Genomic DNA, 12,872 nt, shown 5'->3' with positions numbered 1-12,872 from the left:
CATTCTTGTGGGGGGCTTTTTTTAAATAGCAAGATACAGCTTTCATACAGAGAGTGTAAAACATAAACACACTGCTTAATGAATGATTTAAAAACTGTGCAACCACCACAGAGGTAAAAGAATGTTGCCAACACTCGAGCAACACCTCCTTTGCGCTCCCCTATCCTCATCACCATCTTTTCTCAGAGGTAATTGCCATTCTGACTTTTGTGGCAATTACTTCATTACTTTTCTTTTTATAGACTTATCACCTGGGAATGTCTCCTGAACAGTATAGTTTAGTATTGCCTGCTTTTGAACGTTATAAAAATGGATTCCCAGAGTCAATTCATGCTGTTTCACATAGTTGCAGTTTCATGTAGCTGTAGTTTGTTCATTTTTGTTGCTGTATGGTATTCCATTGCTGTTTGGTACTTTTGTTTCTGTATAGTACAGCACGATTCTTGGAATTATTGTCTTCATGATGGAACTGGGGTTGTTTTGAGCTTTTTGTTCTTACAAAATGGCTAAGAACATTCTTATAATGTCTCTGGATACCCTTGATCAAGATCTCCTATCTCTAGGGTATATACCAAGCAGTGAGATTATTGGATCTAATGTATACATATCTTCAACTTTATTAAATAATCCTAAACTACATTCCAAAGTGGGTATACCAGTTTCTGCATTCACCACAAGTATTAGAGAATTCCCTTTAGTCTACCAACAAATATCAGTTTCTAATTTTTGCCAAGCTAGTGAGTATAGTTTGTTACAAACCAATCAATTAAAGCCAATCACTATGGCTTTAATGCATTCCCTGGTTGGTAATGAGTTTGAGCACCTTATATGTTTATTGGTCATTTGGATTCTTTCATTTTAGAAGTATTTATTCAATTATTTTACCCATTTTCTATTGGGATGTCTATCCTTTTCCTTATATATCCTGGATACTAGCTTTTGTCAATCACATGCATCATAGATATTTTTTCCCACTCTGTGGTTTTTGTCTTTCTTTCTTTAAGGTGTATTTTGAAGGTCAGGTTGTGTGTGTGTGTGTGTGTGTGTGTGTGTGTATGTGTGTATTTTCAATTTAAATCTAGTCAAATTTATCAATCTTTCCTGGTTAGTGCTTTTTATAGCATGTGTTCCTTTATTTATTTACTTTTTTAATCTTGGGATTTGCTTTTTATTTATTGATTTTTTTTTTCTTGGTGCTCCAATCCATTGATCATGAAGATAGTTTATGATGTTACATCCACAAAGTTCTAGTTTTGCTGTTCACATTTCGGTCTTTGCTCCACTGTGGTGCGGGAAGAGTCCAATTCACTTTTTCCCCGTTCAGATCACTAATTATTTCGTGAGCACTTACTGCAGGGCATTTTGTCTTCCCCTCAGCTTTGCAGAGCGTCTTCTGTCTTCACTCAAGGGTCCACATACACGGGTGCATTTCAGAGCTTGTTTTTTCTTTATAAAAAGTAGGATACTTTGCTAATAAAGATATGCTTTTGCTTACTCAGTTACCTCCTTAAGAGTGGTTAACTTATTCATTGCGTAGGCAAAATGCCTCCGCAAGCTCGTGTGGCTTGTGCTCATCCCTGGTGATCACTTCCCAGACCACCAAAGACCCACCAAGTCGAGCATCCCTCAGAAGCTCCGCCCCGCGGACGCCAGCGCCCGCCTTTTTCTGAGGACGCAACCCGCAAGCGCTGCCGGGCCCGGGCCCAGGCGCCGCACAATGAACTGCGCCTGCGCCAGCGAACGCCCCTCCCCTCCTCCCCCGGTCTTCTATAAAGCCTCGACTTTCTCCTCGCGAGAAAGTTCGTTCTCATGCTCGCTGCAGGGGTCGGAGGTCAGACGGAGCGTCTCGCGGGCCGTAGGAGGAAGATGGCGGTGGAGTCGCGCGTTACCCAGGAGGAAATTAAGAAGGAGCCGGAGAAACCGATCGATCGGGAGAAAGTATGGGGTCCGGAAAGAGGTGGAGGTGGGCCCGGCGGGGCGGAGAGCGCGGCCTGTGTGCGGAAGGCGGCGGTGTTTTGCTCCCCGGGCAGTTCGGAGGCCCTGGCATCTCCGGAAGGAAAGGGAGCTCCGAACTCACAGTCGTTTTCTTTAACTTCTGCCCTTCCTTTTCCTCCTCTTGCTCTCAGACGTGCCCGCTGCTGCTGCGTGTTTTCACCACCAATAACGGCCGCCACCACCGAATGGACGAGTTTTCCCGCGGAAATGTACCGTCCAGCGAGCTGCAGATCTACACCTGGTGAGGGCGCGGGGGTGGTGGGGGGCGCGGCCGTTGGGGGTTGGGAGGGTCCGGCAGTAACATTAAATAATTCCCTGTGCTAGTGGAGAAATAGCCTCTGGACTTTGCTTTCTGTCACGCGGGGTCTTTGGGCCCAGCTCCCGGAAAGTTAGAGATTTTAGCTGGTAGGTAAAAGGCGATTCACGCCATCTGGTAATACTGTTAGGTTTAATGTTCAAAAGTTGTGGGTTGTGAACAATTGATACCCCCAAGATGGCTATCACTGTTGTGGCTGCCTGGTACAAATACAATATGTAGATAAATAAAATGCAGTAGCTGCCGTTAAGGGGCTCATAAATAAGTGGTACTGGAATAACATGGTAAGGAGGAATCATGGGATATTTATCATCAAGAGCATTTCTGTGTAATACTAGGCCTTGGGTGCATTAAAAAAAAAAAAATAACCAATTGGTTTCTGATCTGGTGCTTTATGGAAAAGCTTTTGATGTGTGTTTCCTGAAGACCTGCCCCTTAAAGTTTATCTCTTACCTGTACCTTCTATACCCCCAAGTCTGTCTAGGGCCATTACATATTACAGGCGTATCTTTAGAGCTGCATATATTTCCTGAGTTTGACATCATAATAGCTGTTAGTAGCAGTGAAAGGTTAATAAGGTTTAAAAATATGTCTTGTGGTAGAATTGCATTCACATTTGTGTAACCGTTACTTACTACCAAAACTTTTTCTTTTACCCCCTGGCAGAAGTTTTGTGCCCAGTAAGCAATAACTCCCCATTTCTTTCTTGCCCCTGTTAGACTCTAATTTAGTTTATATCTATATGAATTTGCCTGTTCTAGATATTTGTGTCCACTTGTGTAGTGGACTCATACAGTATTTGTTGTGTCTGGCTTATTTCACTTAGTATAATATTTACAGGGTTCATCTGTGTTGTAGCATGTAACACAACTTCATTCTTTTTTATGGATGAATATTCAGTGTGTATCAACGTACCACATTTTGTCTATCCACTTTTTTGTTGATAGGTACCTGAGTTTCCATTTTTTGGCTTTGTGAATAACGCTGCTATGAACTGGGTATACAAGTATCTGTTCTGAGTCCTTGATTTCAGTTATTTTGGGTCTAGACCTAGAAATGGGATTGCTGGATCATACTGTTATTATATGTTTAACTTTCTGAGGAACTGCCAAACTGCTTTTCACAGGAGCTGCACCATTTTACAGCCCCAGAAAGGTGTGTAATTTTAAACTGTGAGCCCAGCATAGTAAAACTTGATTCTTTTAAAGATTGGGACCCTATTTGTCTTTTGTAGGTACTTGTTAAATTTATGTAGTATGATTTTAGTTCAGCATCATTCCAGGATAAAGTTCCAGAAAGGTTGATTTAACTTAGGAGGAAGAACTGTTACTAATGTATTGATGAAAACCTCTGTTTGGAGATTAAAGTGTATACTTCTTCCAGCAGTAAGAGTTCTGTTTGCTAGGTGCTGTGGTTAGATTCTGAGGGTATGAAGGAAAGAAGGTACGGCCCCTCCCTGCAGTAAGTTCAGTCTGACGGAGAAAGCAATAAATAATAATTAGGTAAATAATAAATAATAATAAATAATAATTAGGTAAAACTTTAGGGTGAAGATGGCAGAGTGAGATTGTTCTAGAAGTCCTCTATTCCTAATCCAGGAAAAAAAAAAATGCAGAAGAAATTCTGCCCTAAATTGCCCTATCCCTAAACTGCAACCAAATAAGGAAAGGCAACCTTGTGTTATATCTCAAAGTGATGGCCAGAGACAAAGATTCTAAAAGATTGAGTGGTTGGTGTGACAGCACAGAGCCCTGCCCCCTTTTCCAGAAGGAGTACTGAAGGAAGATTAGTCAACAAATCTTGGGAGTTCTCTGTTTGTAGAAGTAGACTGAGAGACTAAATAGGCAATCCTAAGATAATCAGAGAAAAAGGAGTGAAGTCCAGAGGAGCCTAACAGAAGCAAGTTGAGTTTGCCAAAGTTCAAGGCACTGTGTGGAGTTGGAGTTGGGGGAACAAGCCAGACACCACAGGAGTGGTCAATCTCCTGTGCTTGGGTGATCATTAAACATGTTATATAGAAAGAGAATTACCTAGGTAGCTCTATCAGGGTTCAGCTTGAAAAATGGAACCAGTAGGAGATCTCTATGAAGTGATTTATTGCAGAGAATTGGCATACATGATTCCGAGGGCTACCTCAAATAACTCTTAAGTCCCCAGTCTGTGAGGTGAGCTCTAAGGAAGGGCCAGGCAGGAACTTTTTTCTTTTTTTTTTTTTTAAGATTTTATTTAGTTGATGAGAGGGAACACAAGCAAGGAGAGTGTGAGAGGGAGAAATAGGCTTACTGCCGAGCAGGGAGCCTGATGCCGGGCTTGATCCCCGGACCCTGGGATCATGACCTGAACTGAAGGCAGAGGTTTAACACGGGTGCTTAACGGCTGAGCCACCCAGGCACCTCCAGGCAGGAACTCTTTTTTTTTTTCTTCCCCAGGCAGGAACTCTTAAGAGCTAAGGCTCCCCATAGCAGCTTGAATTTCTTCTGCACGGAAGCCTCTGCTTTCCTCGTAAGCCCTTTTCAACTAATAAAATCAGGCTTACTCTGATTGATTGAGTGAGGCTTACTCAGATTAACTGGGGTGATTTAAATTTAAAGACAACTGGTTATAGACTTTGACCATATACACAAAATACCATCTAGTAACACTTTGTTATTGTGATTGAATAACTGAGGTTGTAGCTTTGCCAAACTAACACAAAACTGAGTCTCACATTGGCAACACAAAGACTTCAGCCCCAAGAGAGCTCTTGCATTCCTCATTGTGTACTCAAGCTTTGGACCAGTGGTCAGAAAGCAATACTTGGCACTCCCAACTACTGATCTAGGGAGGTGGTCGTCAGGTTGGAAGCTTGTAGGAGATTCACTGTCAGAACTGATAACAGATGTAAACCAAATTCCACATGTTCACTAGGAACAAGATAACAATATGGGAAGTGTTTTTAGAAAGGTAGAAAGGACCCTTTCTTGCACATATCATGTAAGGTGTACCAGGGAATAGCTGATGCAGAGTAATTAGCATCAGAAGATTGGGTTTAAAAAAATCAGTCTTGCCTCAGACTTAATGGGGACAGAGTTAAAATAGCCAGGAATTGTTGCAGAACAGAGTAGAACTCTGACAGAGTAAATAAGAATTTACAAAATTAGGTGGTGATAGGGGTAACTGAATCTTTATTGAAATTTTATAATTCCTTCAATTTTACTTGTTTTTTATTCTGTTAAACTCAAGTAAATGTGTGTTTTATTAAAAATACATGTAATATTTGAAGCATGAATAACACTTATAATTATATAAAATAATTACCTTAATAATTGCATTATTCATTATTAATAATAAATAATTACAATTATAATCTTAGTATGTATAATATGCTTGATAATCTTAAGATTTTTTTTCTGTAGTATTGTGTATATGTAAAAAAAGATGCCTACAAGTGATGTTAAATATCACTGGTTATTTTATTTATTTATTTTTTTTAAAGATTTTATTTATTTATTTGACAGAGATCACAAGTAGGCAGAGAGAGAGGAGGAAGCAGGCTTCCTGCTGAGCAGAGAGCCCGATGCGGGGCTCGATCCCAAGACCCTGGGATCATGACCTGAGCTGAAGGCAGAGGCATTAACCCACTGAGCCACCCAGGTGCCCCTCACTGGTTATTTCTGATTGGTGAAATTTGGGATATAATTTACTACCTTTTTGCATATGGTTTTCCTGCCTCTTTAAGAAACATGAAGATCCGTCAAGTGGAGAAAGGCAGTCATGCATAGCTTCTCACCCCTTCCTTGCATGGCCACTAAGAGTGACCTGGGGCCCAGAAGGGTCTTTTCATTTGGTTTTTTTGTTCTTGTTTTTGTTTTCAAAGATTTTATTTATTTATTTGATAGAGATCACAAGTAGGTAGAGAGGTGGGGGGGGGCGGGAAAGCAGGCTCCCTGCTGAGCAGAGAGCCCAGTGCTGGACTAAATCCCAGGACCCTGAGATCATGACCTGAGCCAAAGGCAGAGGCTCAGTCCACTGAGCCACCCAGGCGCCCCTGGTTTTTTTTGTTTGTTTGTTTGTTTTGTTTTTTGCAAATAGTTAAAGAGCTCTCACAACTGTGCTGGGTAAATGTCTTTGGGAGTATCTTTCCCTATTCTGGGTTTGATGTGATCTTTGTTCTGCCTGTGTGCCATTGCATGGGACCTGACCTGCAGTATCTGTTCTCAGGGGTCTTTACCTGCAGCTCAAGAAGGGTACATGCAGACTGTCTGGGCAACAGCTACAGGGGGAGACCTGCTGGTCATGGGGGACCCACACTTCATGAAGCATATCTTCTGCTATCTTTTCTCAGTGCAAGTAGAACATTGTTCCCTCTGTTGTCTCTGAGTTGTGTCTGTCTTGGCAACCCCAGCACCTGCAAGCTAAGGCAGTAGGTTGATATTCTGGGATTGCTGCTCCTAGTGGAAGGCATTTTTGGGCTCTTTGCTATCCTCCAGGTGGTTGGTCTCCTCCCTGGGTGGTGGTAACAGGTGTCACTTATGTGACAACAGCTTTACACAGAAACTTTAAAAAACTGAGATGAAGATGAATCAAAGGCAGTTAAATAATGAGGTGTAGAAATCTGTGATGATGAAAAATGGAGAAAATTATATGCTCTGTATTTAGGAGGTAAGAAATAACGGGATAGAGATGGGGAAAACTTTCAGATTTATGGCCTGAGCAATGACGTGAGTGATAATAAGAGGTTTTTTTGTTATTTTTCTTTAAGTAGGCTCCATACCCGTTGTGGAACGCAACATGGGGCTCAAACTCAAGACCCTAGCTGAGGTCAAGAGTCAGATGCTCAACCAACTGAGCCATTCAGATGCCCCAGTGATGGTAGTTTTGATGGTACTAGGGGAGAGTCAGAGCATGTTTTGGGGAGAACACTCTTGGAGAGTATCTAGTGTCCCTTGTTTTCATTTTATGGCCCCCTGTAGGCAAAGTTGTTTCAGTTTCACATCATCCATTTCATTCTTTCACTTGTCATGAAAGAAAACTATAAAAATATACACTATTATAGTTTGTTAACTTTTTCCAAGATGCTCATGTTTAGAAAGATTTTTTTCAGGTTGTGCTATATTAGCTCAAAGGACTGTTTTAAGTTCTGAGTTCAAAAAAATAGTTGCAGGGCAAGAATATGTACTGTGAAAGGAAACTATGCTTAGTCCTAAAGAAAATTTCATGTTTCATTGATTTTATGGCTCTATCTAATGTAAAACTCTTAGATTCCATCTTAGAAAGAAAAAATACTACATCTTAATGAAAATGCTTTCTTGTCATTGATTCTCAGATGCTTTCCAACTTCAGACATGAAAGGTGGAAAAGTACATGCTTTAGAGATAAGGAAATATAATTTAATTGGATTACTTTGGAGTAGTTACTCTTAAAAAAGTAAATCACTATGCCAGTAAGATGTTATATAGCAACGAAAGATAGCAAATATAATCCCTAAAGTGCCCCCCCCTTTTTTTGATAGGTATATTTATTTTTTTCTTTTTCTTTTTTTATTATTAATATATAATGTAGTATTTGTTTCAGGGGTACAGGTCTGTGATTCCATCAGTGTTACACAACACACAGGACTCACCACAGTACATTCCCCTCCCCAGTGACCCATCACTCAGCAGCCCCGTCCCAGCCCCCTACACTCAAGCAACCTTTCCTGAGATTAAGAGTCTCTTATGGTTTGTCTCTCTGGTTTTATCTTGTTTCATTTTTTTCCTCTCTTCCCCTATGATCTTGTTTCTTAAATTCCACATATCTGTGAGATATGATAATTGTCTTTCTCTGACGTATTTTGCTTAGCATAAGTTCCATCCATGTCATTACACATAGCAAGATTTCCCCCTTTTGATGGCTGTGTATATATATCACATGATCTTTATCCATTCACCTGTCGATGGACATCTGAGCTCTTTCCATAGTTTGGCTATTGTGGTCCTTGTTGCTGTAAACATTGGGGTGCGAGGTGCCTGGGTGGGTCAGTGGGTTAAGCCTCTGCCTTCGGCTCAGGTCATGATCTCAGGGTCTTAGGATTGAGCTCTGCATTGGGCTGTGTGCTCAGCAGGGAGCCTGCTTCCCCCTGTCTCCAGCTGCCTCCCTGCCTACTTTTGATCTCTCTGTGTCAAATAAATCTTTAGGAAAAAAAACAAAAAACATTGGGGTGCAGGTGCCTCTTTGGATCACTACATTTGTATCTTTGCGGTTAACAGGGCACTTGTTGGTCAACGCTAGCTCTATTTTCAACTTTTTTGAGGAATGTTCATACTGTTTCCCATAGTGGCTGCACCAGCTTGCATTCCCTTTTAGCACTAATAGTCTGACTTTAATGTATTACCATTTCGATCATTGGGGCTGGTACGGGGAGTTTATGGGGGCAGATAGGATTATTAGCTGCTTTATAATCCAGCATGGTGCACCGGGCTGGCTCAGGTAGAGCATGTGACTCGACCTCACTATTGTGATATGAGCCTCATGTTATATGTCGGATTACTTAAACTCTTAAAAAATAAAGTTAAAGGGGCGCCTGGGTGGCTCAGTGGGTAGGGCCTCTGCCTTCGGCTCGGTCATGGTCCCAGGGTTCTGGGATTGGGCCCCGCATCAGGCTCTCTGCTCAGTGGGGAGCCTGCTTCCTCCTCTCTCTCTGCCTGCTTTTCTGCCTACTTGTGATCTCTGTCAGGTAAATAAATGAAATCTTTAAAAAAAATAAAGAAAAAAAATAAAGTATAAGACTTTGACAGCTGTAATTCTAACAGGTCACAATTCACACATAATTAACTCACTGATATCAATATTCTTGTTATGTTATTGTTATATTATTGATTAATCAAATATAATGTTTTCTTTTAAAAACTCAGGATGGATGCAACTTTGAAAGAACTGACTAGTTTAGTAAAAGAAGTCTACCCAGAAGCTAGAAAGAAGGGCACACACTTCAATTTTGCAATTGTTTTTACAGATCCTAAAAGGCCTGGCTATCGGTAGGTAACTTTTAATTTTTAATTCCTATAATCTCTTTGGTTAATAGATAGGGATAAGCCCTCACCTTTAAATAACTCTCTGGTTTGGGGGGGGATATAAATTCTATTACTCTGGCTTAGCTTAATGCAGTAATTAATTTTTAATTGTGCCATAAGATATGGAGCAAATCCAGTCCCGTGTTTACTTTGCAGTGCATATTTAGTTTCATTGACTTGTGATCCATTAACAGTTGGGTCTCCTTTTCCGCAGAGTAAAGGAGATTGGCAGCACCATGTCTGGGAGGAAGGGGACTGATGACTCGATGACCCTGCAGTCGCAGAAGTTCCAAATAGGAGACTATCTGGACATAGCAATCACACCTCCAAATCGGGCACCACCACCTTCGGGGCGCATGAGACCATATTAAATTTTATTTACTATTTCTTGAATTATTTTTCATTCAGTTATGTAAAATAAATTCTTTTTCCTCCCCTCGTCATTGCCATTAAGCCTTTAAAGTCTAAACAAATTGTAATGCGTCTATTTAGGAATTAGATTTGGCTGTGCTTTGGTATGGATATTAATAGAAAGTCTGTATGTTTCTGGTCCTTCCATAGAATACAAAGAAAAGTGCTCTTAGCATTCTTTGTAAAACTGTATTGTTAAATATATGTGTGCAATCAACCAGAGTGTGAAAATTCATGAAGGCATGGGAACAGGGTTTAATGTAGTATTTGGGGTTTATGCTGAGTAATGGAGGATGGTATGTTTAAGCCCAAATGGGGCTGACTAAGAGAGCCTTGGGATGAATTAGAGGGCGAGTTTGTGGCCTGGACTGTTGACTGCAGTTAGAATAAGGATGAGGTGGCATTTTGGAATAGCATGAGCTGAGGCAAGTTGAAGAAGCTGTGTCTGCTCAAAGAGATGGACCTGCCTAAAACAAGGTACAGTGATGTAAAAAGAGGAAAGTGGGTGCCATGGTGAGGGCTCTTTATGTTTAAAAAATGGGGAGAATAGGGCATTTTGAAGACGAACCAGTATAGAGGAAACAAGGGTTAGCACTTAGGATAAGTTGGGAAGGTTTACTTCGAAGGTCTGAAAATGGAGGGACAAAAGAGGAATCCCAAGACCTGGGAGCAGAGCCAGGGATTTGGCGAAGTTGAGTAAATAGAAGCTATCGACACTTGGAGTTACCAGTGCCGGGGATTGGCTTGTATCAGTGTCTGGCGAGTCAGCGTGCGTCGGGCTGAAGACAAGCTGGGCTAAACATTTTTGCACCAGCAGCTTGGCAGCCTTGGACCAGTTACATGAATCTCTTGGTATTTATTTGTAAAATGGAGAGGACAGCCCATGGGATTGTGGCGATTAAATATTTCTAGGGCTTGACCTGTAAGAAACAGTAAATATTAGCTAGTAGCCATAAAGTAGTCAAAGCTGGATCTGAATCTTCTGTGGCTCTATTACATTCGCCTCTTGAAGTTTCTAGAGTGTGGCCAGAGTGTAGTAGCTTAAATTACCATAGTCTGTTACAGTAGGAAATGGAAAACTTACATTCCAAAATGAACAAATAGGTGCTAGCAGTGATTTTCAGTCAGATTCCAGTCATTTTGTCTGTATGTATGTCTGTACATACAGAAGCAGCCTTTTAAATGTAATGGTTCTGTGGAATCGATGTCCCTTCAGCAAAGCCCATCACCAGGCGGCAGAGAACCAGCCCAGAACCTAGATGTAGTGCCTCTTCTCTGAAGTTCACCACAAACCCTTAGATTTTTTGCTTTCAGATTAGATAGACTTGAGTTCTGTCAGTCATAAAAGTAATTTAAACCAATTTTTTTTTTTTTTTTTTTTTGAGAAGAGGAACCATGGTTATCTTCCTGTTTGTGGGGAAGAAACTGATTTACTATGCAGAGAAGAAGGTAGGAATGAAATACAGGACTTTTGTAAGCCAGTTTTTTATATGGCGTGAACTACAATGAGGGCTCTCCTGTAATTCCAGGTTATTCTCCCAGTAATTTTAAAGTGGTTTATTTGCCTGGTTCCAATATGGAATTTTTCCTTTAAAGATTTCAGTCTTCTACGAAAAGTACAGTTAAAGACTACCTGATGGATTTATTATTGACCATAATGCTAAGAATCAGATGACTTGTACTTAGTCCTTATTTACCTCTGGCTTTGGTAAGTATGGCTTATAGGTAAGTAACTGAGCTGTTTCCTCAAATATAAAATAGAAATAAATGGTCACCGTGACAGTACCATGCTCAGTGCTTAGTGTCCTGACTGCCTTGTTTGCTCAGAAGGTATTTCTGGAGTTGAAATTTTCCCTTCGGAGTATGTGTTCTAGCTCATGTGTTGCCTATAATTTGCCTATCTTTTGAGTTTCCTCATAGTATACGTGAACTTGGTGTTTTGAGTTATTTACCAGATCTTCAGTAGGGAGTCTCGCTGTTAAATTTATATTTGGATTTTACAAAATGTGGCTGTGGGACCATTACACCCACAGTAATCGCTGGCTCAGGTGATGTTTGAGATGGTGGCATGTGCACATGTGTGTGAGTGCACACATGCATGTGAGGGGGAAGGAGCTATTACACTGTTAGGTTAGGTTTAGAATTCTAAAAACTTAAAACTGCCCTTCTTCAATAAAGAGCTGAATTCAGCTTGCCTCTTTCTATTCAGTCAAATTCCAGACTTGAGTACTTCTCAGACTCCCAAGAGGGTCACACCCTGAAACAGTTCATCAGAATTACAGTCAGTGGAGTGCTCTGCTGGGCATGAGGAACTTGACAGTGTTTCCCCTCAATGAACCTTCCCAACCAAGCTGCAAAGACTAGTTCCCATTTAGAGGTGAGATTGAAGCCTTCTTTAACAGGTCACAAGTAGGTCACATGAACCTAGGTACTGAACAGATGTTGAAATAATACATTTCCAAAAGTGGTGTTCTTTGACGGTTTACTTGATCCTCAACTCTGCACCCTGGCTTCCACCCGCACCCCCCAGGTTACTGTTTGTTTAGGGAAGTTATCCTCTGTAACTGATTTCTGCCAAGGTGCATTGTCCTGAGTATGGACTGGTTTCAGTTTTTATACAAACCAGAACATGTGTCTTAAATGATACGGTCTCTGCTTCCAGTTGGAGGGCCAGAGCTGCCGAAAGAGGTCTGTGTTCAAATTGTGTTCTTTTGCTTGCATACAGGTTGTTTTACCAACAGCTGTAATTTCTTGGGAGCCTGCAGTGGAACAAGCTTGAAGGAAGTATGTTTATTTATGGATTTTCATCCCCCCTATACCAAGCAAATAAGCTAACGTCTAAAAAGCAATTTTAATACTAAAAAATAATCTTCCTAAGCAAAAATGAACCCGGGAATGTTATGCATAATTTACTGTAGAAAGGTGTTCTCATTAGTACCAGCCACAAAGGCTTGTTGGGAGGAGCCGATGAAATGGTGTTGAGTGTGCCTGATGGTGAATATTCAGTGAAGAGCAATTTACAAAGAAGAAAAAAGGCATTTGGTGCTTCCTTGTTTTGTGCTTTCAGCTGTCAGAATTTCCTGTCCAGGCTAGCAGCTCCTAAGAAAATTTCAGATAGG

At 40.9% G+C, this 12,872-nt stretch overlaps 1 protein-coding gene across 3 annotated transcripts; it reads left to right on the top strand.

The window, feature by feature from the left end:
- Positions 1–1,702: 1,702 nt before the first annotated feature.
- SAP18 (Sin3A associated protein 18) lies at positions 1,703–11,942 on the top strand. Of its 3 annotated transcripts, none has more exons than XM_032315360.1 (4): positions 1,703–1,945; positions 2,127–2,236; positions 9,184–9,306; positions 9,557–11,942. In XM_032315360.1, exons 1-4 carry the CDS (start codon positions 1,718–1,720, stop codon positions 9,711–9,713), a joined length of 618 nt encoding a protein of 205 aa, XP_032171251.1. In that variant the 5' UTR covers positions 1,703–1,717; the 3' UTR covers positions 9,714–11,942. The 3 variants fall into 3 exon arrangements, with proteins under 3 accessions (XP_032171251.1, XP_032171250.1, XP_032171252.1); XM_032315359.1 differs by having other exon boundaries at positions 1,703–1,957; XM_032315361.1 differs by having other exon boundaries at positions 1,782–1,938.
- Positions 11,943–12,872: the final 930 nt, after the last annotated feature.

This window comes from Mustela erminea, chromosome 15 (genome assembly GCF_009829155.1).
Source record: "Mustela erminea isolate mMusErm1 chromosome 15, mMusErm1.Pri, whole genome shotgun sequence".
Lineage (NCBI taxonomy): Eukaryota > Metazoa > Chordata > Mammalia > Carnivora > Mustelidae > Mustela > Mustela erminea.
The sequence above is the reverse complement of the archived record's forward strand: the minus strand, read 5'-3'. Positions and strand labels throughout refer to the sequence as shown.

Coding starts and splice junctions, on each gene's coding strand:
- SAP18 (XM_032315359.1), top strand. CDS start 1,718: ATGAACTGCGCCTGCGCCAGCGAACGCCCCTCCCCTCCTCCCCCGGTC. Junction 1,958..2,126: donor AGTATGGGGTCCGGAAAGAG/GTGGAGGTGGGC, acceptor TCTTGCTCTCAG/ACGTGCCCGCTGCTGCTGCG. Junction 9,307..9,556: donor CCTAAAAGGCCTGGCTATCG/GTAGGTAACTTT, acceptor CCTTTTCCGCAG/AGTAAAGGAGATTGGCAGCA.